General features: G+C 33.7%; 3 protein-coding genes and 1 pseudogene across 12 annotated transcripts; 2 read left to right on the top strand and 2 right to left on the bottom strand.

Annotated features, from left to right (window-relative positions):
- Window positions 1-1326: 1326 nt before the first annotated feature.
- Window positions 1327-15550, bottom strand: LOC105113842 (CBS domain-containing protein CBSX3, mitochondrial-like). 5 transcript variants are annotated; one of them, XM_011010180.1, is made up of 7 exons: window positions 15530-15550; window positions 11450-11452; window positions 3841-4105; window positions 3636-3717; window positions 2098-2171; window positions 1954-2014; window positions 1327-1848 (listed from the first exon to the last, which is right to left on the bottom strand). In XM_011010180.1, exons 3-7 carry the CDS (start codon window positions 4096-4098, stop codon window positions 1706-1708), a joined length of 618 nt encoding a protein of 205 aa, XP_011008482.1. In that variant the 5' UTR covers window positions 4099-4105; window positions 11450-11452; window positions 15530-15550; the 3' UTR covers window positions 1327-1705. The 5 variants fall into 5 exon arrangements, with proteins under 5 accessions (XP_011008482.1, XP_011008483.1, XP_011008480.1 ...); XM_011010181.1 differs by lacking the exons at window positions 11450-11452; window positions 15530-15550 and adding an exon at window positions 4900-5063 and having other exon boundaries at window positions 3841-4104; XM_011010178.1 differs by lacking the exons at window positions 11450-11452; window positions 15530-15550 and adding an exon at window positions 4903-5061.
- Window positions 5214-8482, top strand: LOC105113843 (oxidoreductase). Of its 4 annotated transcripts, none has more exons than XM_011010184.1 (9): window positions 5214-5362; window positions 5511-5622; window positions 6154-6258; window positions 6351-6411; window positions 6570-6608; window positions 7298-7410; window positions 7646-7892; window positions 8034-8080; window positions 8159-8482. In XM_011010184.1, the coding sequence occupies exons 3-9, from the start codon at window positions 6157-6159 to the stop codon at window positions 8375-8377; spliced, it is 828 nt and encodes a 275-aa protein (XP_011008486.1). In that variant the 5' UTR covers window positions 5214-5362; window positions 5511-5622; window positions 6154-6156; the 3' UTR covers window positions 8378-8482. The 4 variants fall into 4 exon arrangements, with proteins under 4 accessions (XP_011008486.1, XP_011008487.1, XP_011008485.1 ...); XM_011010185.1 differs by having other exon boundaries at window positions 5214-5622; window positions 8159-8186; window positions 8223-8482; XM_011010183.1 differs by having other exon boundaries at window positions 5214-5622.
- Window positions 8884-15801, bottom strand: DET1 (light-mediated development protein 1 / deetiolated1 (DET1)). 3 transcript variants are annotated; one of them, XM_011010188.1, is made up of 13 exons: window positions 15680-15800; window positions 15451-15529; window positions 14681-14826; window positions 14188-14606; window positions 13809-14037; window positions 13355-13528; window positions 12592-12660; window positions 12374-12430; window positions 10884-10970; window positions 10632-10796; window positions 10367-10462; window positions 9474-9573; window positions 8884-9252 (listed from the first exon to the last, which is right to left on the bottom strand). In XM_011010188.1, the coding sequence occupies exons 3-13, from the start codon at window positions 14750-14752 to the stop codon at window positions 9116-9118; spliced, it is 1605 nt and encodes a 534-aa protein (XP_011008490.1). In that variant the 5' UTR covers window positions 14753-14826; window positions 15451-15529; window positions 15680-15800; the 3' UTR covers window positions 8884-9115. The 3 variants fall into 3 exon arrangements, with proteins under 3 accessions (XP_011008490.1, XP_011008492.1, XP_011008489.1); XM_011010190.1 differs by lacking the exon at window positions 15451-15529 and having other exon boundaries at window positions 10884-10964; window positions 15530-15801; XM_011010187.1 differs by lacking the exon at window positions 15451-15529 and having other exon boundaries at window positions 15530-15800.
- Window positions 15802-22057: 6256 nt separating this feature from the next.
- LOC105113841 (ent-kaurenoic acid oxidase 1-like) lies at window positions 22058-24702 on the top strand (annotated as a pseudogene).
- The last annotated feature ends 1053 nt before the right edge of the window (window positions 24703-25755 follow it).

Genomic DNA, 25755 nt, shown 5'->3' with positions numbered 1-25755 from the left:
TACTACTACTACTACTACTACTACTACTACTACTAACACTATTATTATTATTATTATTGTTGTTGTTGTTTCTTTTTTTGCTGTTATTGTTATTGTTGTATTATTGTTATCTATAATTTATACAATTAACCTCCCTATGGTTCGACTCTGGTTTTGCCGGGTTATTTATTACTTCGACACTCCTACACTTGAAAGAAAACATCAATCTTTTAATCGTATTAATTATTATATTAAAACAAGTAGCTTTTGGCTTTGAACTTTTCTTAGAAAAATACTATAGAATTTAGTTATTTAAATAATAAACGTGATGTTTTAAACTATTTAGTCTTTTATATAAATCAAAACGATAGTACTCGCATAGTTCTCTACCTAAATATTCTTTTTTGTTCTCAATGTTGTGTTTATTTTGACCTTGAACAATTCTTGAATTTATGATTGCTTTAAAAACTTTATCATTTATCAAAAATTTTAAAACAAAAGCTACGATCTTCAATCAACTATGAATAATTATCTAGATGAATTATACACAAGATCTATTAACAAATTTTTAGTTAATAGATTTGTAATATTTTTCTTTGACTTTATATAATTAATAAAAATAATTTCATATAAGAACATTTAATCAATGACATTATGTTCATGACATATATATCTAAACTTCTGATTACAAATATTATTATTATTTTACCTAAACTTCGTATTATATATATTATTTTGTGTCATTCTAATTATTGACTAATTATCATAATAAATACAAATAACTAATATTAGTTTTGACCAATATAAAATATCCTTTAAAAAATTTTAAATTCTGCAGCTCTCTTTATCTTTATTAAGAACAATAAATTTTAATTTTAAAATAAATCAAACAATTTTTTATGATACAATTACTCCATCATGTTTGACAATATATTCACTTATAAATTTTAAATTCTTAATACTAAATATTTAATTCTTAATACTAAATATTCAAGATTTTAAATTCTTAATATTAAATATCTAAATATATATCCTATAATCTAATCTCAAGTATCCTTTTTCATGACCACCTTAATTTAAATATATTTTAAATAAAAAAAATATAAAACTCAAATATTTCTCATCAATATTAACTTATACTCTAAATTTGAGATGAAAACCAAAATAATAAAAAACTAAAATATAAATTGAAAAGAATTCTTAAATCAAACTATTTTAAGTAAAAAAGCCAAGAATTTTTAAAAATTAATTTGTCATTCACCCGCAATTTATCTAGTTAAAAGTACTAAAATCACCATGTTCAACTAATTTCTTAAATTGTTTCTATATATAGAAGCAGGAGATCCATTTGGACATAGGGATAGGCTATTAGCATGCGGAATATCTAGAAACTACATGAAATGTCTCATGCTAACCCAAACCTTTCTTCATGGAAGGCATTGATCATGCGCATCATGAAGCATATCCATCCCAGGTTCAATAACAAAGTTCTAAGCAACATCACAGTGCTTCTTATTGACCTGGTACGCAGGTTCAAAGAAAGAAAAAAACCTTGCAGTCTGCATGCTGTTATTTTCACATCAGAGTAGGCTGATGTGGAAATGCCGAAAATCATAAACGGGCAATACAAACAAACCATATTTACAGGCTCTTCTACACTTGCTGTCTTCCAAGAGCAGGTACATTAGCAGCACCCTGTTATGTTTGTCATCATCATCATCTAGTCTCAGTAACCTCCTTGTATGAAAGCATTCAGGCGGTCCAACTCCTCCCGGTGCTCACTCACCACAGCACGGACAACATCTCCAATTGATACCATGCCAATCATTTCCTTATCATCAATCACAGGAATGTGCCTGATGCGTTTATCTGCCAGCCATTAGAGGTTCCAAGCTTTATACCATCTTTTATTTGAGAAAGTGATAAACAAACTAGCAAATGGAAACATCCCCCACTTAGCAATGTGTGTAATACCTGTCATCAATTGCATAGCCTTCAGAACTTTGGTATCTGGCGTGACAGTGATGAGCTTGTTCTGCAGCCGCCAAGCATGATTAAGCAACATGCTAACAACTTATTACAACCAACTTATGCTCTTCTAAAGTAATGGCATCATACCTCTTCAGTCATGATGTCCCCGACCTTGGTTGACTTGGATGATCTTCCCTGCACAATGATCTTCCGCAGATAGTCTGGAAGTTTTCAGCAAACAGAATTAATTTCAGTTGTCTAGAAGTGCTACCTGTAGCGTCATTAAAATTACATTGGGAAACGTAAAGTGCAGGTGAAAGAGAAACCGGATTTAAAATACAGTTGTCTCTTTAAAACAAAGACTGGTGTCCGTTTACAATACAGTTAATTTTCAAATTAGTGTTTGTTTAAATAATAAAGAAAAGAAAAGAACGGTAATGAACTATCAGAACTGTCCATGGACAATTCCAAACGGTATTACATACACGGACGAACTATTAGCTTTTCAGAAAACTCTCTTATTTTTCTCTTATAAAATAAAACCATTATATTTGTCTGCACATATTTCTATTCAGAATTACGTTCACAAATTTTTTATTCGCTGTTTTACTCTCGTTAGTTAGTGATACCGTGATATCAAGGGTAAGTGATTGAATAGGCTTGGGACACATATTGCAATCAAGTTGCAAGCACTAAAAGGCGGAGAATAAATCGTTTTCAAAACCCAAGAATTGATCATTGTTTCAATCTGCATCTTCAAGTTCATATTCTGTAAACAAATTCATAAGCTGAATTCTTTTATATGTTAGATTCATATATGTTTTTGCACACATAAGAAGGAACCATATCAATTATTGGGGTGATTTACAGGAAATTGGTGGCAAACCAAGGGAGTCTTACATTCTCCACTATGCTATTCAGATGCCATCATGAAAATTTTCATATACCAGGAAAAAATAAGAGCCAAGTGGTTCACTGATTCCATTCAGTGGCTCCTGACAGCTACAGGTAAAGATGCTAAGAATGGTTCTAGAGACAGCCAGGATAGCCCAACTAATCTCCTAGGCCAATGTGTACACACACAGACATGCACAAAAGCATCAGAAATCCAATGATGAATGATTTCTTGAAATCAAATAGGAAAGCAAGTTGTCTATGCAACTGTCGTACTGCAAGTAATGATTTTTCCATCACAAGAATCTTTTGAGGAAAAGGGTTTTCTCCCGAGATCACAAGAAAATAATGAAATAAATGTCTCTTTTCACGAGAAAGCACTATAATGCTGGTGGAACGCTAAGATGGGCTATATGTCCTGCAGCCCGTAAGAAATTTCTTTCCAATGTGGGAATTCCCATGTACAACCAACTTCAGAAGGTGTTACAACTTCCAAATAAGTGCAGTGAGGGAAAAGAAAAGGAAAAACAAAAGTTGAAATGTCAAAAAAATATGTAAATAATCTAACAAATTGTGATTAAAACTACTAGAACATTTAGTACTAAGTTCATGGTGCATGTTAGACTATAAAATTAAACCCAACTAGAAAAGAAGAAAACGGAAAGGAAGAGATGTTTTAATTTCCAAGGGAAACAGATGTTATAATTTCCCACTGCCTTAAAAAAGTGTTTCATGTACATGCAAACCTTAATCCATTAGCTTTTTTAATACAGTATGAACTTTTGAAATACCTCTCTCTGTGATGATTCCTGCAATTGATTTCTGCTCTCCAGGTTTGACAACAACCAAGGCTCCAACGTTGTGCTGTGTCATCTGGAGAGAAATGCTTTATTAGCCCAAATGCTAAAGAAAAGTTGAATATGCTTGTAATAAGTTTTTAAATCAACTAATGATAACGACAAGCACAATAGCTAATACAGAAATGAAGATGCTTACCGACTTGACAGCATCATAAACAGTGTCATCCGTGGTGCACCAAAGCCACGAGCCATCTGCACCTTTACCTTTCTCTTTGAGGATGTCAGCAATTCTGGTGCTCTCAAAGCCATGCTCTTCTATACGAGCAGATGAGACTGATTCAAAACGAGAAAACACAATGGGCCGCAAAAGTGGACTCAAAACACGGACATGTTGCAAGAGTGAATCTTTAACAACATTTCCATGAGTTAAACATGTACGAAGTGCCCCTTGCATTTTTTTCCTGTGAAAAAGACAAGAGGTTATAGATGTTAGGCTTAAGGATTATGAAACAAACAAGGAACGTAGCTCCCATATCCAGTACAAATATGCTGCTGTAAATTAATTATATGTAAAGAAGAGTAGTAGTGTGGCCGGTTAGGAAAACTTGAAATAGTTGTCACAGGTGAGAAAACTGTAAAGATCTCAAGTAAATTTTAATGCAGATGGGTATATATCTAAAAAAAAGGTGAAAAAGGAAAGAAGCGGAAGCACACATGTATGCATGCCTAATTAAAGAGATAGACTAAGCTGTTGCATCCAGTTTATATAGCGAATTAAAGCAGTAGGTGATTGTCAATCACGACTTCAGACGATTATCAGTAATAGTAAGAGTGAGAGACGGAGGATTAATGGCATGCTGCTTTGTATCTGGGACACACACACACACACCCATCATCGATAAACGAGCGATTGATTTAAAAAGGGATATTCATATGATGCATAATAGTCCTAAACATGAATAAGATCTAATTATTATTATATATCCATGGAAGCTAGCAGTTGCAAAAAATGAATGGATAATCAAATCAGGGTACTGGGAATAGCTAAACATGGATATGGATGGACAAAGTAAGACAACACTCACTTTGCTTATTGGAAAGATCTGATGGCAAGCTAGCTGGCAAGCTAAGAGTAATACTAACTATTACATACAATACAATATATAGCGTTGGTGATGTGATGGACGATGATCAATCTGTCATCAAGGTAGATCTAAGATATATAGAGATGAGAAACAGAAAGTAAGATAAAGGATACCTGATAGTGAAAGGCAGAGAGAGGGAGCGAGAGTTGAGTCTCCAAGTTAAGAAGAGGAGGAGGAGGAGGAGGAGGAGGAGGATGATACCAGGTAGCAGCAGCAGAGCAATCAATTGGCCCACCAGTCCGAGTACTAGTTGACACTTGAGATAAACTTCACCACTTTGCAAAATAATATAATATAATATAATATTAGTACCAATTACAAATATTGTATTTGTTGGATAAAGAAATGGATAGATACAAAGCACTACTAGCACTAGGTAGGTAGCGGCTCCAAATCATTTAAAACAACCGAGTCCTGTGTGAGTCTTATCTAGACACACTCACATGATTCTTCTTCCTCCTCCTCCTCTCGATCATCGTAATCGATGGAGGAGAGGACACGTGCTCTCTTTCGGTACTGTCTGTCCGTTGCTAAAATGCAGTAGCATCAAGCACAAGCAGCAGTGCTACCACAGTAACCGTTCATGCTTTTGAGTGGAAACTCCTTTTCACCGTTGATATAAAATATGGGCCCAATCCCCACTATTGGGCCCTTTTGTTATTATTATTAGAAAAACTGACCCAATTTAATTTAATTACTCCTATTTATTTATTTGGAACAGAACAGGAGGAATCGAAGTAGAAAGCACGCAGTGGCATTGGGTGTTTTTGCAGCTGCAGTGAATAAACGAAGCTTGAGCCCGAAGCAGAAGGAGAAGGAGAGTAGCAGAGCTGGTAAATCTGTTTCTCCTTTCCATGCTACTATGTAAATAGTTGAATTCAATTTGATTATTATGTGATTAACCATCCACAAACTGTTCGGACTCCATATATTCTGCTGTGCTAATTTCATTCTTTTATTTTATGATGAAAGAGTATTGCTTCTACTCTTTTTTCACTAATAATAACAATCAGGCTTTTATTCAATAATAATATGATTCTTTACCTCAAATAAATTACATCAAGAATTACTTTAAGCAAAAATAATAAATGTATGGTGACTGAATGAAGAATGTTACTGATTTATAGATAAATAAATAAAAAGAACCCTAATGTTGAAAGTCAGACCTAGTAATTGCAGATTGGTTGTGCCTTTTCAATTGCTCCTTTCCTTCTAATTCAAATGCTAACCGATTTCTGCTCATAACCCACCACCACCACCACTACCACCACCATTATTATTATTATTATTATTCCCCTCTTCTTTTCACAATGCTAACACTGCTATAAAAAAAAAAAATTCTTCAAAATTATGGCTATGGCAAGGCAATGGAAGCAAATTTGAATGAATTTCTAGTAGGGCGGCTGCCAACTGTCATCTATATGCCTAATTTTATCACACAGACTGAAGAAACCCATCTTCTACAAAAGGTGGCAATACTCTCCTCAGTAATTTCTAACATTTTTCAATTTTGATTTCGCCTTTTCTTTTTCACTGGATTCGCTTTATGTTGGCTTTGCAGATTTATGAAGCCCCTTTATCAAAGTGGAAATCTTTGAAGAACAGAAGACTTCAGAATTGGGGTATGTTGGAAATTTTGTTTGTTTTTTCACTCCCCTTCTCTCAACTTTTTTTCCCCTGCAAGCTACACATAGAAGCTGTAGTAGAAGAAAACGTGCACAGGGTTTCTCCGATTGATAGTAATTCCCCCCCTGCTACCCTTGGTCTTTGGTATTGACAGGTGGGGTCGTCCACGAAAAAGGACTTCTAACCCAAGACTGTAAGTGGAAATAAATTTTAGTCTTATTATCTCTATAAGGGGTTTGAGCAGTTGCACAAGCAATCTACTATTCTTTGAGACATGTTTCTCTTCTTGTGTTATCAAATTTGTTCATTTATTGTTTTCTACCTTAAAGATTATGGTTCAGACTTGCAAATTGAAACTTCCTTTAATGGTTTACATCCTGATTTCTGCTCCAGTATATCAAGTTAAAATCAACCCTTGACTTCTTCTGGATTTTCAATTACTGATTCTGTGGTTGTCTCTTGAAACAAAAGAAGTATGCGGTTTGGTTATCTGTTTGGCAGCTTAGTTCCAATTGTGGATGGTGTTAAATGACAATAATTACTGGTTTTATGAGGTTAAACTGAGTGAGGAAGTGATTTCCTCCACCTATTTGGATCATTTAGGGAAATTTTCACCATGCACTAATGCTTGGTTACACCAGTTGGGTGGTAGCCCTACAGGTAGGTAATTTTGTAACACTTTCGGGGAGGTCTCAAGTTTGAGCTCCCACTCCATCCTCTCATGGATTAAAAAAATAACTTTTTTAAGTTACATTTGAACAGGTTGGGGACATGTCTTTTAGAAATTGTCATGTTCATAATTTAATGTTTTTAACTTTTTCATTTCAATGTTGATTGTAATGTGATATATTTTTTTAAGTCTTCTGTCAAACTCCATTGCAGTGCCTCCCTGGTTAACGATGATTACACAAAGAATATCAGAAGAATCAGGGCTGTTCCCCTCAGCAATCAATCACGTTCTCATCAATGAATACCTTCCTGACCAGGGAATAATGGTTTGTTTTTGTTGTCACACAAGTGCTCATGCCCATTGCTAGTGGCCTACCCTTGGAAATCTTAGTGCTTCATGTTTTTAACTGTCACTGATTAGATCACTGACATTACCATTTAGCATTATGTTTGTTCCAAAAGGAATTATTATGTCTCATCCCAGCAATCTAAGTTGGCTACAGTATATGACAGCATAATTGTGGGCTCTGGTTCTTATGTTCTTTGTTGTTTGTCGTACAGCCCCACCAGGATGGACCCGCATATTTTCCTGTAGTAGCTATACTTTCTCTTGGATCGCCTGTTGTCATGGACTTCACTCCACATTCACGGTTAAGAACATGCACAGACACGTGGAAAAATAAAGTTGATGAACAAAATTTTGGTCGAGAAGCTAAAGAGACTGAGACTGAACAGATGGATAATCCTGAAACTTCAGTTGTATTGATGCCTCGGAGTCTACTTATATTCAAGGACAATGCATACTCAGGTGGCTTCCTATGTTTTTCTTTTTTCTTGATGCAAAAGAGAGCTTGGTTGGTTTTCACTTTCCAAGCATCTCTTCATTTATATGCTCTAAGAGTACCATAAATATGTTAAGAAACTGACATCATTATGCTCTGGTTTCTAGACTACTTGCATGGCATAAAAGATAGCGAGGTTCATCATTGTGATAAGGTAATTTAAGAGTATTAAGCTGCAAATTACATGGTCCACAACGGGTTGGTAGGTTCACTATGGTTTGTGTTCTTTCAGGTCATAAATGAAGTTAAAGCTCTTGCACATGATAAACTCAATGAACCCTTTAAAGCTCTTGCACATGATAAACTCAATGAACCCTCCTTTGGCACTGAGAGTGCTGCTGTTCAAGATGTGGGAAATGGGGATCTCAATGTCATCCATCGGACAGCAAAAAGAATTTCATTGACTTGTCGTTTAGTGTTGAAGGTTCACAAGAATATATTCAAGTTTTAACTCTTTTTTTATTTATTTATGTAATCAATTTTGATTTAAACTGCACATTTAAAACTGAAACTGGTTTGAATCCTGCTCTTTGTTGGGATGATAGTTCCGTTCCTTTCTTATTTTTTTAATCACTTTTTTTAGGGTTTAGATCAAGAGTTGGTCTATGACAGGACGTGGACAAATTGCGCTTGGTTAGTTTAAATGAACAAATAAGGAAAGAAGTCTGATTTACAAGTTTGGCAAAGAAAAGAAACGGAGAAAAGAGTCGCCTGATGTGAACCGAACCATATTTCTTATGTTTGAAATGGAACCAAATAATAAAAATTGAATTAATATGGTTACTTTAAAGCAATAAATTGCTTGATGTGCTTGGGTAATTCCAATTTGAACAAAAAAATGGTCAACTATAGAGAGTTATTTGTAATACATTTTAACCAAAGAACCTATTTGAAAAGGATGGAAACGCTAATCGAGTGGTGTTCAATAATCGATGGGTCAACAAAGGACTTATTTGCAAGCAACCTCAGCTGGGCAAGTGTTGTAATAATAGGATTTTTGTTCCCATCAGAATGGCGCAAAATCACCGTTGCTACTGTGGGGGGCATAAGGGTGTTTTGTTACAGAAATATAACCACTGTGGAAAAATACATGCCACTTTATAGATAAACAGGATTTGTAGCCAAAGATAAAAACTATTGACTAGTGTATTCTCTCTCTCTCTCGAATTTCATCTCAAAATAGATATCTTCACCCTCGAAAGTGAATATTCACTGATGGTTGCAAGAACAGCGTCTGCTGAATGGAAAGAGCCAGGGGTAAAAAAGGATGGAACAGGAATGACGACACCTTTTTTGTTCGACCATCTAAACTTCCAGCTTCAGGACCTAATTTAGAAAACAGAGCACAATTACTATCCACCCGCTTCAATAATATTCAGATGGGATGAAACTTGGAATGGTGCAAATTAAAATAGTTCTGGAACGACACAAGCGGGCAATCTTGCTGAAAATTACATTAACCACTTGATGATTCACATGCAGAAACTCCCATAATCTGTTGCTTATGGTCCTTTGGGCCTAAAACTCTTTAAGGTGAAGAAACATACCTGGCTTAATCTTAAATTTTAGGGTATGTGGTTGCCTTCTAGAAATGAACTTGATAGGATGATCTGTTGATGGTCTATGCCGGTCAGTCGCAGATATCAGCTACAACAGCAGACCATTAACATGGGTTTAGATGGTGCACAACCAATTGACAAACAAGCACGTACAAGAAACCATAACAAATATGAGCAAAACATGCCCACACAAACGCTGACAATTATAAAGCAGAAATGACCCATTTTCAAAGATCTGCACGCGATTAAAAAAATCTAGACTACTCATATAGGAGGGGATATGGCTAAAACCACTACTTGCCAGTTTTACATTTATAATTCAAGGCCGGCCCCCAAAGAGGTACAAGCCATGTACAAAAACAAGAAGCTCATATACAAAGTAGTTAAGAAGGGACAGAGTTTTAATCCAACTACCTAAAGTAACAGTTTTAAAGGTTCCAACTTCTTAAAATTGTCAATGTGTTAGAAGCATCTAAAAATTCTAGGAAAAGAAATGTCATCATCCTTCCTCTCTAGCTGTCTTCAAGAAATAAAAATATACATGCCCCAAAATATCATAGATGGAAGTTAAAGCAGTCTACACGAGTCATTTTGGAATCTGGCCTTACTGCTTTGCCCTTCAAATGTTTTCCGTGGGAAAAAAGGGCTCTAGACAGATCACTGACGAACATGTTTACAGAGGGCAGTTGCATTAACCTTAGATTTAATAAAAATCAGAAGACAGAAGCACCAAAATATCCCTCCATGTTTGTCTAAGCACACATGTTTAGTAACCAGAGTCGAAATAAATAACCTTCCCCACAAAGTCTTGCCATGATCCAGGACACAAGCTTCGAGGGTGAGCATAAATGGGGAGAGGAGATGATAGGTTGGAATCAGACCTTTTCATCGTACCGAAAGAGAGATTGATCAAAATAGGGTGAAGGACTCAGTGATTGACAACTGAAAGGTAAAGATGTCATCATCTTCTTCACAAACTGCAGAATTCATTATCTGATTAGTTGATGCTTATGGAAGCAGATGTAGCATATCACATAAATACAAGGCAACTCATGGAATTTCATCACTGTGTTACATGATACCCACAGAGGAGGGGGGTGGGGGTGGTCAAGAACACAATTCACAATTCATATACTCATACTTAACCTGTGAAAGACTGCTGGCTTTATACTTAATGGACCGTAGTTGCTCAAGAGCATGGATGTTATTTGAGTGTGATGATATGAAATTCATGTAAGATGAATTTCTTGACATAGCATAGAAGTGGTCGCAGAACTGCTCAAACAGGAGATAAAGCTCATCTGCTGAATTCTACACCAAGTAATAAATATAAGCATGTCAGAGCAATGCATAAGGTTATTTATGGCATTAAAAATATTATGATTCCCAAATAAATACCTGGTAAAATGCAACGATTTCAGTTGTCTCCATGTTATATACAGCAAAGAAGGATGCATGGTGATCAGCACTTCGTGATACCTGAAGCTACAAATATGCTATCACCATTATCAAAATATTCGAATGCAAAGCACAATGACCGATTTGCATGAGAATGTGACAATTTATAGAACTTCACATTCCATAAAGGCTTTCAAGGGCATATAAAAAATATCAATTGAACTGATAAAGGTTTAAGCTAATTACTGCAAGATCTCAGAATTACAAAAGCATTGTTAACTTCACATTCCATAGAGCTAGTTATCTAGGATTTATCAGCTCAGAGCCCAACATCTAAATTTTTTAATTAACAAAGAATTCAGTAAATATCTTTGCTGTTTCTACAGGACATAGTGGTGTTCCAGACATAAGCATTGTTAGAAGTGAAAGTCAAAACAAAACAAAATAATAATAATAATAATTGTCTATAAGTTGCATAGGAGAAGGAAGCAATCTCAACAATCAGAAGCCACATGCTGTACTTTAAGGTGTCTTAATCATTCCACAAGAAATCCATGGCATTCAACTTCCTTACATGAAATTCCAGAATTCCATTACACATGATTGGAACATTAACCATCCTTATTGCTGCCAATTGGGCTGGATTTGGCAGGCTGTTCAAGATAAGGCCATATCTTTCAGCATGTTTCAAAATTGCAGCCTGACCGCTATCATCTGCTGTCCAGCCAACCCACATGCATTTCATTACTAAATTCAACTATAATATTTTTTGATATCATGCTAAATGATAGTTGAAACAGATATAAATGCTCTTAAGAAATAGAACTCATGGGCACAGAAGAGGAAATGAGTAGAATTTGACAATTGATTTGTACCAATTAAAAGACAATTTTCCAGTTTTACTCCAAACTAAATTCTACCATGCAACACCATTGATGTTAGACTCGTGGAAAACTGTCAACAAACCCTGTTTAATCATATCTCAACAGCGTTGAGGAAAAAGCAATAGCACCCATCAGACCACCTTTAATGCAATGACTGGAAAACACTCTCTCTCTTCCTACAATATGAGGTGTAGGGTGAGATCATGGATTCTGTTGTGATAAGAGAATTGAGTTTGCTTGCCAGCCCAAGGAGAAACAGAAAAGTATACTTGCTGTGGTATTTCATGTTATCTAGGATTAAACATGCCCTGTTTTGTGATAAATGAGGACTTCATGATCTCAATATTATCTTAATCACAAATGGAATTTCATGAAAACGACACTTTTCCATAATGAGTAGAGTTCTTTCCATCATGCCACTACATTCCATTTCATAAAGACAGCTAATTAACATATCTCTCTCAACACTCCCGAGTTTTTATACCCTATTTTCCCTAGTTCTTGTTTTGGGGGGTGATGGTGGTGTGTTCCACATAAAGTCCATGTAATTGATCATTCTCAGACCTTTGACATGATTCAAGTGGTAGAAAGCATAAAAAGCCTCACCCCTCCATCAACACTCCCAAACTTGATTAGCAAATGGTGACGATCCAAGAATTGTACCTGTTTAAGAGTTATAAATAATTAATTACATGTGACATTGATGGTTTGAAGTTGCTTTAGCATTGAGTGTAGAGAAAAATATAAATCAAGATAGCACATTTTTGCAGCTCATCTAGCAGAAGGGGGAAAAAATTTAACAAACAAAAACTTTATTACCTCACCTTCCAAATAATCAAGTCGACATAATCTTGAAAATGGAAATAGAATTTCTTCTTCAAGCACTGGACCCTCTGACAAAGTAATGCTATTACTGTATAAAAATACTTGTGAAATATTCAAAATAGTTTCCATCATCAGAGACATTAACCATTAAAAGCATTCCAGATCCACCACACAGTTCCTCAATGAAATAATTAAAAACAAATACCCAAGAAAGTGAATACATTAATATAATGCAAAATAAAATATCCCAAATTGGCTAAATTTTAAAAGAAAAAAGGGAAAAAAGGAAAAGGAAAAAATACTTTGCAGGCCTTGTAAACCATAATGGTAATAAGAAAAACTAGAGAATTTTACAAGCCAAGTTTTTCGACCACAAATGATTGTCATGTTGCCTCATTGAGTATTCTGAATATTAGATGGTTCAAAATTCCAATTATTGTAGTAGATATATTCTGAATACACAATGAATCCCGAGCTGTGATGCACATATAGAAGTCAAGAATATGCACAGTCACCAAAACAAGTAATACAATACTAACTTTATCCAAGTTCACCAACCAAAATAAAAAATGTACGGACAATGAAGTCCTACAGTGCAATAATGTAAGGAAAGAAATGTAACTAGAAAATACCTGAATGGCAGCATTTGTCATTCACTAGTATATGAATTGTTCAGAACATCCAACAAGATGATGAGATTAATTTTCAAAGATAGTCTTGTGACCTTATCAAAGCATGGAATTGGAATGTCAAATAACCAACCTGGAATTTATCAGTTTCTTCACTCCATATTCCTTGAAAAATGAATGAGAGCAAGCGTTGTTTAATGCCACTTAGAAATGAATTGTCTGAATTCAGCTGATTACTATGGACACCATTATCAACATGATTCCCAGATGATTGATGCAGTTTACTTTTGTCAGCCACTGCCATGCACTGCAATCCATGGCTCAACAGTCAGTTGCCAATTGCACACCAGGCACACAAATAGTAAGTTTACAAAAGCTAAACTATTGCCAAAGAAGAGAGACAGCTATGGCATGTTTGTGAAACTGCATAAAGAAGCAAAGACACAAATAATAAGTTTACAACAGCCAAACTATTGCCAAAGAAGAGAGACAGGTATGGCATGTTCATGAAACTGCATAAAGAAGCAAAGGTATTATTCAAAAGCTCAAGTGGTGCTTTATATATGGTAGAAGTGGATGGCACTTGCCTGACTGTTAGAATTAAGAAAAAGTTCATCATCTTCACGACAAAATGCACCTATCGCACGCACATCAACAAGGTTACCAGATTCCCTAATTTGGATAATGTATATTGTCTGATAGCGAAGCGACACAACGGCCAGTAAATCATCATACAGGAAGACACCCATGTTATGAGCCAAGTTAATAAAATCATTGTGAAAGACCTTCTCATCTAGTATCACCCCATCTTCCAACCTAGTTATAAACACATAGAAAAGGAATGAAAAAGAACAAATACAATGAGAAATATGAAGCAGAGGAGTATTGAGGCATTGACCTTTGCATTTTTTTTTTATTTTTATTTTTTTTTGGGGGGGGGGTTAATTGGTGAAATATAAAGTGTACCTCAAGAGGTGAAAAGTAATTCTTTCTATGGAAGGGACTCCTTGAATAGCTCCTCCTATAGCAGGTGCATCATGAATTTGAGCAGTGGAAGTAGCAAAGAGTCCGAACTGGTTGGTGATGACATATAGAAAGAAATCTTTGCAAATAACCTCATTGCTGGAAGCAAGGGGGACACAGTATAGTTGAGTGAAGAAGCTGTCGAACCTCTTAGCTCTAGATGGAAGATGACAATCTTCTTGTTTGTAGGAATAGGAGAGCCAAGTGGGTCTATAAACAATGAGATCCTGGTGATTTCTGCTAAAACTAATGAGGTATTGACCATCATCGGTGAATTTGCGGAATGAATGATCAGGGCATTCAACATCGTATATGGTAAAACTAGGCACTAAATTCTCATAGAATCGCCGAGCACAATGAACCTGGAAACATGCATTAATTTTTGGTGTGATAAAAAAGAAAAAGAGGAGACCATGTGTGTGTTTTAGTTACATACGCTGGTTCCAGGAGGAGGAGTTTGGATTTGGCGCTGAAAAATCCTGGCAACCACATTGTTGTTCCTCAACATATCAGCACACTTCTGCTGCTTTTGCTTTTGCTGTTGCTCTTGCAATTGAAGAAATCATATGGTAAAAGAAATCCCTAAATCCACATAAAATCAAACACAGCAGCAGCAGCTATGAGTGAGTGATAGCAACAATATTTCCCGAAAACTAGGAGTGATTAATTAAATGAAGAAGAAATATAATATGGAGCAGAACAATTTTATGAAAAAAATTGATTTTCCATGAAAGTAATAAGAGAAGAAGAAATAGTAAACTATGGATTGAACAACGAATGTCACAAGTCCAATTAATCAAAGATAGAATCAGTAAAGTTAGGTAATATTACTATGAGATAGCCCTAAACACATCAAAGAAGCCTGGTTATAATAGCACACCATTCATTCAACAAAGTCGTTTAAACTTGTAAACTGTCAACCGTTGTGGAAATATCATTAGTCCGACTTAGTTACACAGTGGTGACAGATGCTACAGTTTAGTAAAATGTATGTATTAGATGATTAGTGTGGATGGAGATGATTATGGAAAACAAGTTTTCTTCTATCTTCATCAGCTATGATTTACTTTCCATTTAGCCTTATAGCAAAAGAGATTTGTCCATTTTTTTTCTTTTCGTAGTGCCTTTTCCTTTGACAGCATGGAATCTGATGTTGATTCTGTGTTGTGAGTAATAGGAGTATTAGTATTACATACAATACAATACCTAAGAGTGGTGATGTGACGTGATGGATGATGATCAATCTGTCATCAAGATCGATCGAAGAAGAAGAAGAAGAAGATACCTGATAGTGAAAGGCAGAGGGAGAGGGTGAAATCCCCAAGTGAAGAACAAGAAGACATAGCAGCAATAACAATAACTATAAGGTTAATTAAGGCAGTAGCAGCAGCAGAGCTATCAATTGGTCTACCAGTAAAGATGAGAGTATTCATACAAGTAAAGATAAAGTTGTGGATAGAGATACAAAGCGAAGGCACACACAGCGCTACGGAGGAGACGAGAGGAGAGTGCATATGAGTGTGAAACCCTTTTTTTTTTTCATTTACTTTATCACAACAGTATTTATTTATTTATGCGTTTTTCTTTGTAGCGGGGCACAATTTAGCCCATTAGAAAAGAGATTGTTATTTTATTATTTTTCCCTTCGAGTGAAATAATTTCACCCTTTCATGACAACCAGTCATTATAATGACATTACATGTGATCGTTAAATATTTTCATCAAAGACATCAAAATAAATTTAAGGTGTCCTTTAAAATAATACTAATGCAAAGGCACGAAAAATTAAAAGGCTTTCATATTCCCTGGATGCAAGTAGGGCCTGGTCCCTGTAAAATATTTTAATTTTTTTTTTATTTTTTAATATTTTTAATTTAAATAAATAAATAAATTTTTTAATAATATATATTATTATATTAATTTTAGGCTCCCCTGTGAAATATGCCTGGCTCCCTATAGGCCAGATTGATTATTTTTTCACACAACCTTTTAAAATTAAAATATTATGTTCCAATAATGAAATTTTTATTATCAAAAATGAAGTTTTTATCTTTAAAGTTTTATCACTCCTCATTTGTGTATCTAGTATGTTTACAATGTATTCCTTAAAATTCTAATAATATCACCTTTATAAACCCTTGACTTCAAATTATAAATTAATATTAAATAAAAAAAAAATTTAACCAAAAAATATTAAATTAAAAGGAAAAATTTTATGAACATTGATGAAGATTTTTAGTATACTAGTTTCATAATTAGGTTGAAATTTGTTTTTTAATAAATACCAAAAATTTACCAATGATAACTTGTTTGATTGAAATAATATTTGAGAATTATTAAGGGGAATTTTTATAAAATTAAAGAAAAAATCCCTCCTCCCTTATAAGTTTCTTCTTTTCATTCATCTCCTTCTTTTCTTTCAAACATTAAGGCTTCGAGAGTGTGAGTAAGAAATTGTTACATAAAAAACAAACCAAACTAGTAGGCTTTAAGGATAGAAAGAGTGATTGGGGTGTTAGGTGATAGAAAGAGTTTGCAAAATTGGAAAATAAATAGGAGATCCTTGAAAATTATTGTAGAAAGCTTATCAATTGGTTAAGAAATTATTTTACGTTTCTGTATTCTTAAATTTGGATGGGGGATAAAAAATCTCTCATTTGTGAATTTTAGGTTGTGTAATTTTTTTAATGAAAATATAAAATTATGTAATTTTTAGTTATTTAGAGTTTAGATAAAATGATTAAGAACTTTAATTGAAGAAATTGAAAACTAATTGAAAAAAAATTTAACATGATGGATCATTATTAAGAGATTTTAGGAGATTTGAAAACTTGATCAAATTATCTAGATTTTGATGTATTAATGATGATAAGAATACTTTAACGTTGTTTATGTTGTGTTTGAGTCATGAGTCATAATTCATGTGTTGGGAAGATTTGGGTACGGTTAAATTCTATTCTATGTAAATGATAATTATTTTGGAATGCTCACCATGTATTTGATGAATGAATATTTGTGTTTGAAAAAAGAATTATATATATATGTTTTGTTAGATCTAAGATGTTGGCAAATATTATGGATTCAGGAATCATGGATTTTGGAAGCATTCTAATGAATGTAGCCATTATAACATAATCTCAAATTTATTTCTATTGTTATCTGCATAGAATTTTAGGCTTGGTTGGTCTTAGCTTATTAGGGCTTGCTTTAGTGGTTATTTGTTATAAGTTCCAGGCCTAATTGCTTTTTGCCTAATAAGGCTTATTTTAATAGGTATTTACCTTGGTTTTGAGGCCCGGTTGGTTTAGGCTTATAGGAGCCAGTTTCAATGGTTGTTTTCAAGCCTAATTGATCATGACCTATCGAGGTCTGTTTTCATAGATATTTGCTTTAGATTTTGAGTCTAGTTAGTCCACCGCCATTGGGGTCCATTTTGGTAGGAAATTGCCTTGGTATTTGAAACTGATTGGTTTCGGCCTGTCAATGCCTATTTTGGTAGGTATATGCCTTAGTTTTCAAGCGTGGTCATTTGTAACCCGTTTCAGTAGGTATTAACCTTGATTTTTAGACCCAACTAGACCTTGTTTGTTGTGCCGATATTTGCCTAGGATTTTTGTTTTGGTTGGTCTAAGATCATTTTAATGGGTATTTACCTTGGTTTTTTGGTATGCTTGGTCAAGGCTCGCTGGGACTCGTGTTAGTGGATATTTGCCTTGGTTTTCGTGCCTGGTTGTTTTAACCCGTTGAGGTCTGCTTCGTTAAGTGTGAGCTTTGGTTTTCAAGTCTAAATGGTCCTAGCATGTTAGGGACTGTTTTGATGGTTATTTGTTTTAGTTTTGAGGCTCAATTGGTCCCTATCAATCGACACTTATTTCTATTGTTACCTATCTAAGATTTTAAGGTCGATTGGTCCTAACCCATCTAAGCCTATTTTGGTGGTTATTTGTAATGGATTTTAGGTCCAGTTGATTTCGATATTTAAAGCCAATTTTGATGGGGGTATTTACATTGGTTTTCGAGCCCAACAAGTCACAATTGATCTTGACCCTCATCATTGGTTATTTGCCTTGTTTTTTGGGTTAGGTTGACCCTGGTTTGCCTAGGCCAATTTCAATGGTATTTTCCTTGCTTATCTAGCCCAGTTGGTCCCATCTTAATGGGGCCTCCTTCGGTGGATATTCCCCTAAGTTTTTAGGGCACTTTTATCCCAAATTATTAGAGCTCTTTTTGGTGTGTATTTTTCTTGGTTATCGGTCCTAGTTGGCTTAACTTAGTAGGGGCCCGTTTTGGTGGGTATTAGCTTTATTTTTTAGGACCAATTGGTGTAGGCCTGTAGGGGCCTATTTTCATAGATATTTACCTTGGATTTCGAGCCTCGTTAGTCTTGGCTTGGTGGGTATTTTCCTTGATTTTCGGGCCTGGTCGATCCTGACTTGTTAGGCCCCTTTTAAGTTGGTATTTGTTTTGGTGTTGTGATTTGTTTGGTCATGGTGCATTGGGACCTGTTTCTGTGGTTGTTTCCCTCAAATCTTGGACTCGGCCCTTTTGTCCTATTAGGGCTAGTTTCTAAAGGTATTTAAATTGGTTTTCAGGTTTGGTTGGTCCTAGCCCATTAAGGCCATTTCAATGGGTATTTGCCTTTGCTTTTAAGCACGGTAGGTCATTGTTGATCTTGGACCACTTTAGTAAGGATTTGCGATTTTCAAGCCTGGTCAGTTTTGGAATGTTGGATCTTGTTTCGGTGGGCTTTTGCCTTGGTTTTTAAACCTGTTAGTCTCGGCCCATTTTGTTAGGTATTTGCCTTGGGTATTATTATGGGTTGTTCCCAGCTTATCTAGGCCTATTTTAGTTGCTATTTGCCTTGGTTTTTAGGTCTGGTTAGTCCTATCCCATTATGATTGGTATTTGCTTTAGCTTTTGATCTCGGTCCATAAGGGCCCATTTTTGTTTGTTTTTGTCTTGGCTTTTAGACTTGTTTGGTCATGACATTTCAAGGTATATTTTATAGGTATTTTCTTTAGATTTTAGACTCGATTGGTTTTGGCCCATCACAATCCATTTTGATGGGTATTTGCCTTTATTTTTAAGCCTGGTTGGCCTTATCCATCAAGGCTTGTTTCGGTGGTTATTTACCTTAGATTTTAGGCTTGTTTGGTCCTGTCCTATCAGGCTCATTTATGATGGTATTTGATTCGGTTTTTAAGCCCAATTTCTCTTGGGCCATCGAGGCTTATATCGGTGGGAATATACCTTGGATTTTGGCCGCAATTATTCCTGGCCCATTTCAGTGGGTATTTACCTTGGTTTTTGAGCCTCATGGTCTTGCCCAGTAAACACCCATTTTTGTTGTTGTTTGCCTAAAATTTTGGCTATAGTCTTGATTTATTGGGCCTATTTTGATAGGTGTTTGCCTTGGTTTTTAGACTTTGTGGGTCATAGTTGGTCCTAGCTCGCTTTGATTGGTATTTGCCTTGCTTTTTCAACCAAGTTGGTCCTAGCCTGTTGGGGCTAGTTTTGGTAGTACTCGATTAAGTCCAATAATTAAGCCATTAAAATTGAACAATCAATCCTAACTAAAAATCATTGCCTTAAATTAAAACCCATACCTTTAGTCTATAATTCTAGTTCTCTTCCTAATGAAAAGGCCACACAAACCAGAAAAGAAAGAAAAAGAACATTGGAAAAGAAAACCTCATTTCCTTATCCTTTTACTATTTGTCTCTATAATAAATTCACTTTTCATACCTATTAACATTAGCAATTTTTTTTTTGTCTCCCTTCATCTCTTTCAACAACACTGAAAATTCTTCATCTCAATAATGCATACCAATCAACAAGGAGCACTATGTGGGAATTCACAACAAAAACAATACCATTATTGTCCAAAATCAATCTCTATCATCAAACACTAAAAATCCACAGCCTCTCCAATCTTCATCCCCAATAAATACAACATCGATAATAGATTAAACCTAAGTCTTTAGCATCCATTCATTAAACAATCTCCATCAAAACAAAAACCTAAAACCTTCAACCATAATTGATTTTTCTAAGACATTAGAAATAATAATATAGCCCCTTATCTTTTGTACTTTTCTCATAACTGTCATTGTCAATCCTCTAAAAATTACCATTATCACACATACAAAACTATCCCTCTTCAAAATAGTTACACAATTGCTTATCACTACCAAAAACCATTACCCTCCCAGTAAAAAAACAAATTCAACCTTCTCCTATAAATCAATCCCCATCATCAATTGACCAAAAACTACCACAACTTCTCAATTAATTCACCGGAATTACATCACCATAACCACAACATCTAAATTAACCAAGCATTTGAGAACCAACCTAACAACCACTAAGACCTTGACCAATCTAGTGCTCACAAACCTAACCAACCACTAGTAAAGATCCAAATTAAACAAATATACCAAAGTTCAATTTGATGTTTATTATCCTTAAAGGACCATGTTAGCTAGCATTTTCATGAAAAGACAAAAGATCAATGTCAATTTTTTTAAAAAGGCCTAATCAACGAGTCTTTTATTTTTAGAGACTAATGTTGAATTTTTCATACATAGTCAAATCATAGAGTCTTCTAAGATAACCGAAGTTGATTTTTTTTACAAATAATTAGAAATAAATTAAAATAAAAATTGTAAATAAGCTAAAATAATTAGAATAATTAATGACAATAAAAATGATAAATTTACAAGATACCATATAGTAAATGTAATTTTTTTTTAAGAAAGAATGTGGTAAAAGTAATGTTTGCCTTTCATTAGACATAATTAACCATTTACCTAAATCTTTAAAAATAGTGCTAATCTTTAGGATTCTCACTTTCCTCTAATTAGTAGGTATTAGTAGGTAGGAACACTCCAACTTTTCATATAAATTCCCATTTTATTTTAGAAAGTCCCATTTTATATCCAGACGCGAAAGCATGACATGACAAAGGCATTTAAATAGATTTATATCAACATCAACAAATAAGTTTGGTTAGGTAAGCTATTTCAAATCAACCATGGAATGATTATAATAATCATTAAAAAAATTATTGTATTTTAATTAATATTTTTTATGTGGTCAAATTTTATTATTAATAAACACTTTAATAGTGAAGATACTTGATTGTTGTTGTGATTATTCATGCATTTCATTCAATTTAATTAAGTGAAAGATTTCTCTTAAAATAATTAATATATAAATGGACAATACCTTTAATACAAGAAAAAGAGTAGAAATCAATTTAATTTGGAACATGATTTTTATTTTTTCATTTTTTTCAAGTGAAAAATCTTTTTAATACACTTTTTTTTAATTTTATGAGTTGAAAAAATATTCTGAAACTCGAAGAAATAAACATGTTATGATTTTTCATCATAGAAAATTAAAATGGAAAATAATCTTCTTATACCAAATAGGACCTATATTTCTAAGATAGTATAGTAACCAGAAAAAAGAAAAAAAAATCAATAAAGGAAAAGGGGTAAATCCAATTTCCCAAAAACCACAATATATGCATATAAAGCCATAATAAATACCAATACTCTGTATCCATCACCTTTTTCTTTCCTAATCTACATCATGAATTCAACATTATTAGGAAAACAAGAATCCCACAAAGATATCTTTTCTTACCATATACAATCCATACATATTATACGTATATTTATAAATGGTGTGTACTCATATATACCCAATTATCCATTTATATAATATAACAACATTTTTATATAATAATACTATTGCTTTGGCTCTCTTATAACTATCAAAACTTTATATCAAATTAAGCTAGTAAAGTATGGGGTTGGGATCCATATGGGTGGTCCTAGTAGTCATATTTGGTGGATTAGGGGTTGGACAATGGATTCTAAAGAGAGTGAATTGGTGGTTGTATGAAGCCAAGCTGGGGGCAAGAAAGGATTTGCTTCCTCCAGGGGATTTAGGTTGGCCTTTCATTGGTAATATGTGGTCATTTCTCACAGCTTTCAAATCCAGTGATCCTGATTCTTTCATCCGTAGCATCGTCAATAGGTATATACCTCCCTTCTTCCCTCTCTTTTTCCTTTGTATATAAATATACATGTATGTGCACGTATATATCCTAGATAAATACCTCTAACTTCAAACTTTTGCAAATTAATAGCATAAGTACCTATATCCATTGCAAGGCTACTGTTTTTGCATTTCTCTAAAAGCACTTGAGAATCTATCTCAATACAACAACCTAGGTATCAATTACAAAAAGTAATCTATCAAATTCCTAATCTAGTTAACTCTTTTGATTATTTATTTACTTAATACTCTAAATCTAAAGTATATGGATGTAATTTAGAAAGTTCCTTGCCACTTCCATAATCCACACCCTTGACTAGTTTCTTTGAAATATTAGAAAAATTAGTTATATTATTTTCAACTTTTAATGCTATCTCTCTCTAAAAAAGAAAAAGAAAAAAAAATGCATTTTCTAAGTTCTTAGCCAAAGTTCATTCTTCAACTTAAGAAACTTGGATTAATTAATTAATGATATATTTATAAATTGAATGGAACTATATGATACAGATATGGACATACTGGAATCTACAAGGCCTTCATGTTTGGGAACCCTAGTGTGTTGGTAACAACTGCTGAAGGATGCAAAAGAGTATTAACCAATGACGATGCATTTAAACCTGGTTGGCCACTTGCCACATTGAAGCTTATTGGAGAGAAATCCTTCATTGATATTCCTTATAAAGAGCATAAGCGCCTTCGTCGATTGACATCCGCTCCTGTCAATGGTCATGAAGCATTGTCTACTTATATTCCATATATAGAACAAAATGTTATAATTGAGTTGGAAAAATGGACCACTATGGGACAGATTGAGTTCTTGATTAAAATGAGAAAACTTACCTTTAAAATAATCATTTATATATTTCTTAGCAAAACAAGTGAAAAGGTCATGAAGGCTTTGGAGAAGGAATACACCACTCTTAATTATGGGATTAGAGCCATGACAATCAATCTTCCTGGATTTGCTTATTATGAAGCGTTAAAGGTTTATCATCACTTTTCCTTATTCATACTATGATTTCTTACTTGTCAACTTTACCATTGTTTATTTTTTTTGGCCAATAGGGATTGGGTTAATGAATTTCACTAATTCCAGGCTCGCAAAAAACTTGTGGCTGTATTTCAATCTATTGTGGATAAGCGTAGAAATATAAAGAAGGATAATGCTACAAACATAAAGAAGAAAGATATGATGGACTCTCTGTTGGATGTTGAGGATGAAAATGGTAAGAAATTGACCGATGAAGAAGTCATTGATATTATGTTGATGTACTTGAATGCAGGCCATGAATCCTCCGGTCATATCACAACATGGGCCACTATTTTCCTCCAGGACCACCCTGAATATTTCCAAAAAGCTAAGGTATGTATTATAATTACATTATTTTTTAAGACACGTACCATATTCCATTGAGAGTTTATGCATGCATTGATAAATCACTTGATTACATTTTAGAAAGAGCAAGAACAAATTGTAAAAAGAAGGCCGCTAAAACAAAAGGGATTGTCACTTAAGGAAGTTCGAGAAATGGAATATCTTTCTAAGGTATAATCTATCAGTAGTGCTGTCACGAGTTTTATATTCAGTTTTTACTAAATCCATCAGGTTTATAACATATTTCTGTTTTTTAATTTGTTATAGATAATTGATGAAACTCTTCGTATAGTAACATTCTCTCTCACTGTATTTCGAGAAGCAAAAACAGATTTTCGTATAAATGGTTTGTTCTATAATCTTATCTTTAGTAGGGTTTGTGTAAAATTTTATTGTACTTCCTAATACACCTGTAGTTCGATTGTTAACTTATATAATGGCATGATATTCAGGCTATACCATTCCAAAGGGTTGGAAAGTTCTGGCTTGGTTTAGGACAGTTCACTTGGATCCAAAAGTCTATCCAAATCCAATGGAATTTAATCCTTCTAGATGGGATGTAAGTGAATTAGCTTGCGTAGTTCTTATATATAGCTATATGTAGATATGTTATTTGATGATCAAGATGTAATATATTAACATGCTTACTTTAACTTGGTTATAGGATTACACACCTAAAGCAGGGACTTTCCTCCCTTTTGGAGCTGGAAGTAGGCTGTGCCCTGGAAAAGATCTTGCTAAGCTTGAAATATCTATTTTTCTACATTATTTTCTTCGAGATTATAGGTAAGTCTCTTTCTATTATATATTGCTTGAAGCTCTTATAAAACTCATTTTACCTACTTGTATATTGCATTATTTTTTCCAAGATATGTTATTATATAATACTATATTTTTTTTATGGTTATAGGCTTGAACGTCAGAATCCTAAATGTACTTGGAGATTTTTACCCCATACAAGACCAACAGACAACTGTCTAGCAAGAATAAAGAAAATTTCATCCAAATCTGTGTAAGAAGAAAAAGAAAAGGCACTTTTTTATGCTTCAAGAAAATAATAAACTTTTAGGATTTTGGCTTAGTAGATGGTGCCATGTACACATTGGTATGAGCAGACAAAATGAACTTGAGTAGACAAGATGAATCAGTGCTCCTCCTTTTATAAGATTGCCCATTTACACATTATCTTTATTCTATCATCTTCTTTTCATATATCATTATACAATTTTGTTTGATCAATTCATATAATTCTGGATCAATTGAGCTATATGATTTTTTTTCTTTCTTCAAACAAAGATAAACTAAAACTAGGTATTTAATCATAAGTGAGGACATGTAGTTGCCTTACAAAACAAACAAAGTGCAAAGGTTATCTATTTTGTTTATCACACGCATGAAAGAAGATAAGTGTTAAGAAAATTTTTTTTGGGTAAAGAATTAAAATATAAAGAAAATTAAAGAAATTTTGTAAAAACAAAACAACTTAATCAACAAAAGAAACTAAAATGAATAAATTACCTATATCCATTTTAAAATATAATCTATTGCGACTAATATGTATAACAGAAACAAATGGCAAAGGATGTAAGCCCCCAATCAAAAATAGATAAATTTGGGTTAAATAGAGTAACTATTAATTGAAAAATAATAAATCAGGAAGAAAATCTTATGAATTGGGATGAATACTTCTGAGAGATTAATTTAAAATTCATAGTAGATAAAATAATAAAATAGTAAATGAAATATTAACTAATGATAAAATATGAAAAATTCCTGACCGGATAAAAATAATAATTTAAAAGAGAAAATTTCATAAATTGGGTGTTATTATGTGTAAAATAAAGGGAAACATCAAATAAATCAATGTATGACACTTTGCAAGAGAAACATTGAATTTCAGTATAATTACTGTGCACAATCATGCCATAGGGATTGAAAATGATGATAAACTCTGATAAAAATTTTAAGATAATTATGAATAAGAATCTCGAAAGAATTAGTCTAAGACCCAAGATGATTTAAATAAATTATATGATATGTGAAATTTAAATTTTGGTGTGAAATTTCTA

The sequence above is a fragment of the Populus euphratica genome, unplaced genomic scaffold, assembly GCF_000495115.2.
Source record: "Populus euphratica unplaced genomic scaffold, PopEup_1.0 scaffold460.1, whole genome shotgun sequence".
Taxonomy (NCBI): domain Eukaryota; kingdom Viridiplantae; phylum Streptophyta; class Magnoliopsida; order Malpighiales; family Salicaceae; genus Populus; species Populus euphratica.
The sequence above is the reverse complement of the archived record's forward strand: the minus strand, read 5'-3'. Positions and strand labels throughout refer to the sequence as shown.

What these genes read in the sequence shown, in the direction of transcription:
- LOC105113842 (XM_011010180.1), bottom strand. Translation starts at nt 4,098, where the DNA reads ATGCAAGGGGCACTTCGTACATGTTTAACTCATGGAAATGTTGTTAAA. An exon ending in AGGAATCATCACAGAGAGAG is followed by an intron (nt 2,172 to 3,635) that starts GTATTTCAAAAG and finishes GAAAACTTCCAG; the next exon opens with ACTATCTGCGGAAGATCATT. An exon ending in GGCTATGCAATTGATGACAG is followed by an intron (nt 1,849 to 1,953) that starts GTATTACACACA and finishes AATGGCTGGCAG; the next exon opens with ATAAACGCATCAGGCACATT.
- LOC105113843 (XM_011010184.1), top strand. Translation starts at nt 6,157, where the DNA reads ATGGAAGCAAATTTGAATGAATTTCTAGTAGGGCGGCTGCCAACTGTC. An exon ending in CAGAAGACTTCAGAATTGGG is followed by an intron (nt 6,412 to 6,569) that starts GTATGTTGGAAA and finishes TGGTATTGACAG; the next exon opens with GTGGGGTCGTCCACGAAAAA. An exon ending in TTCCTGACCAGGGAATAATG is followed by an intron (nt 7,411 to 7,645) that starts GTTTGTTTTTGT and finishes TTTGTCGTACAG; the next exon opens with CCCCACCAGGATGGACCCGC.
- DET1 (XM_011010187.1), bottom strand. Translation starts at nt 14,752, where the DNA reads ATGTTGAGGAACAACAATGTGGTTGCCAGGATTTTTCAGCGCCAAATC. An exon ending in AAGAAACTGATAAATTCCAG is followed by an intron (nt 12,661 to 13,354) that starts GTTGGTTATTTG and finishes TTACTTTGTCAG; the next exon opens with AGGGTCCAGTGCTTGAAGAA. An exon ending in AAAATTTAAGATTAAGCCAG is followed by an intron (nt 9,253 to 9,473) that starts GTATGTTTCTTC and finishes TTTCTAAATTAG; the next exon opens with GTCCTGAAGCTGGAAGTTTA.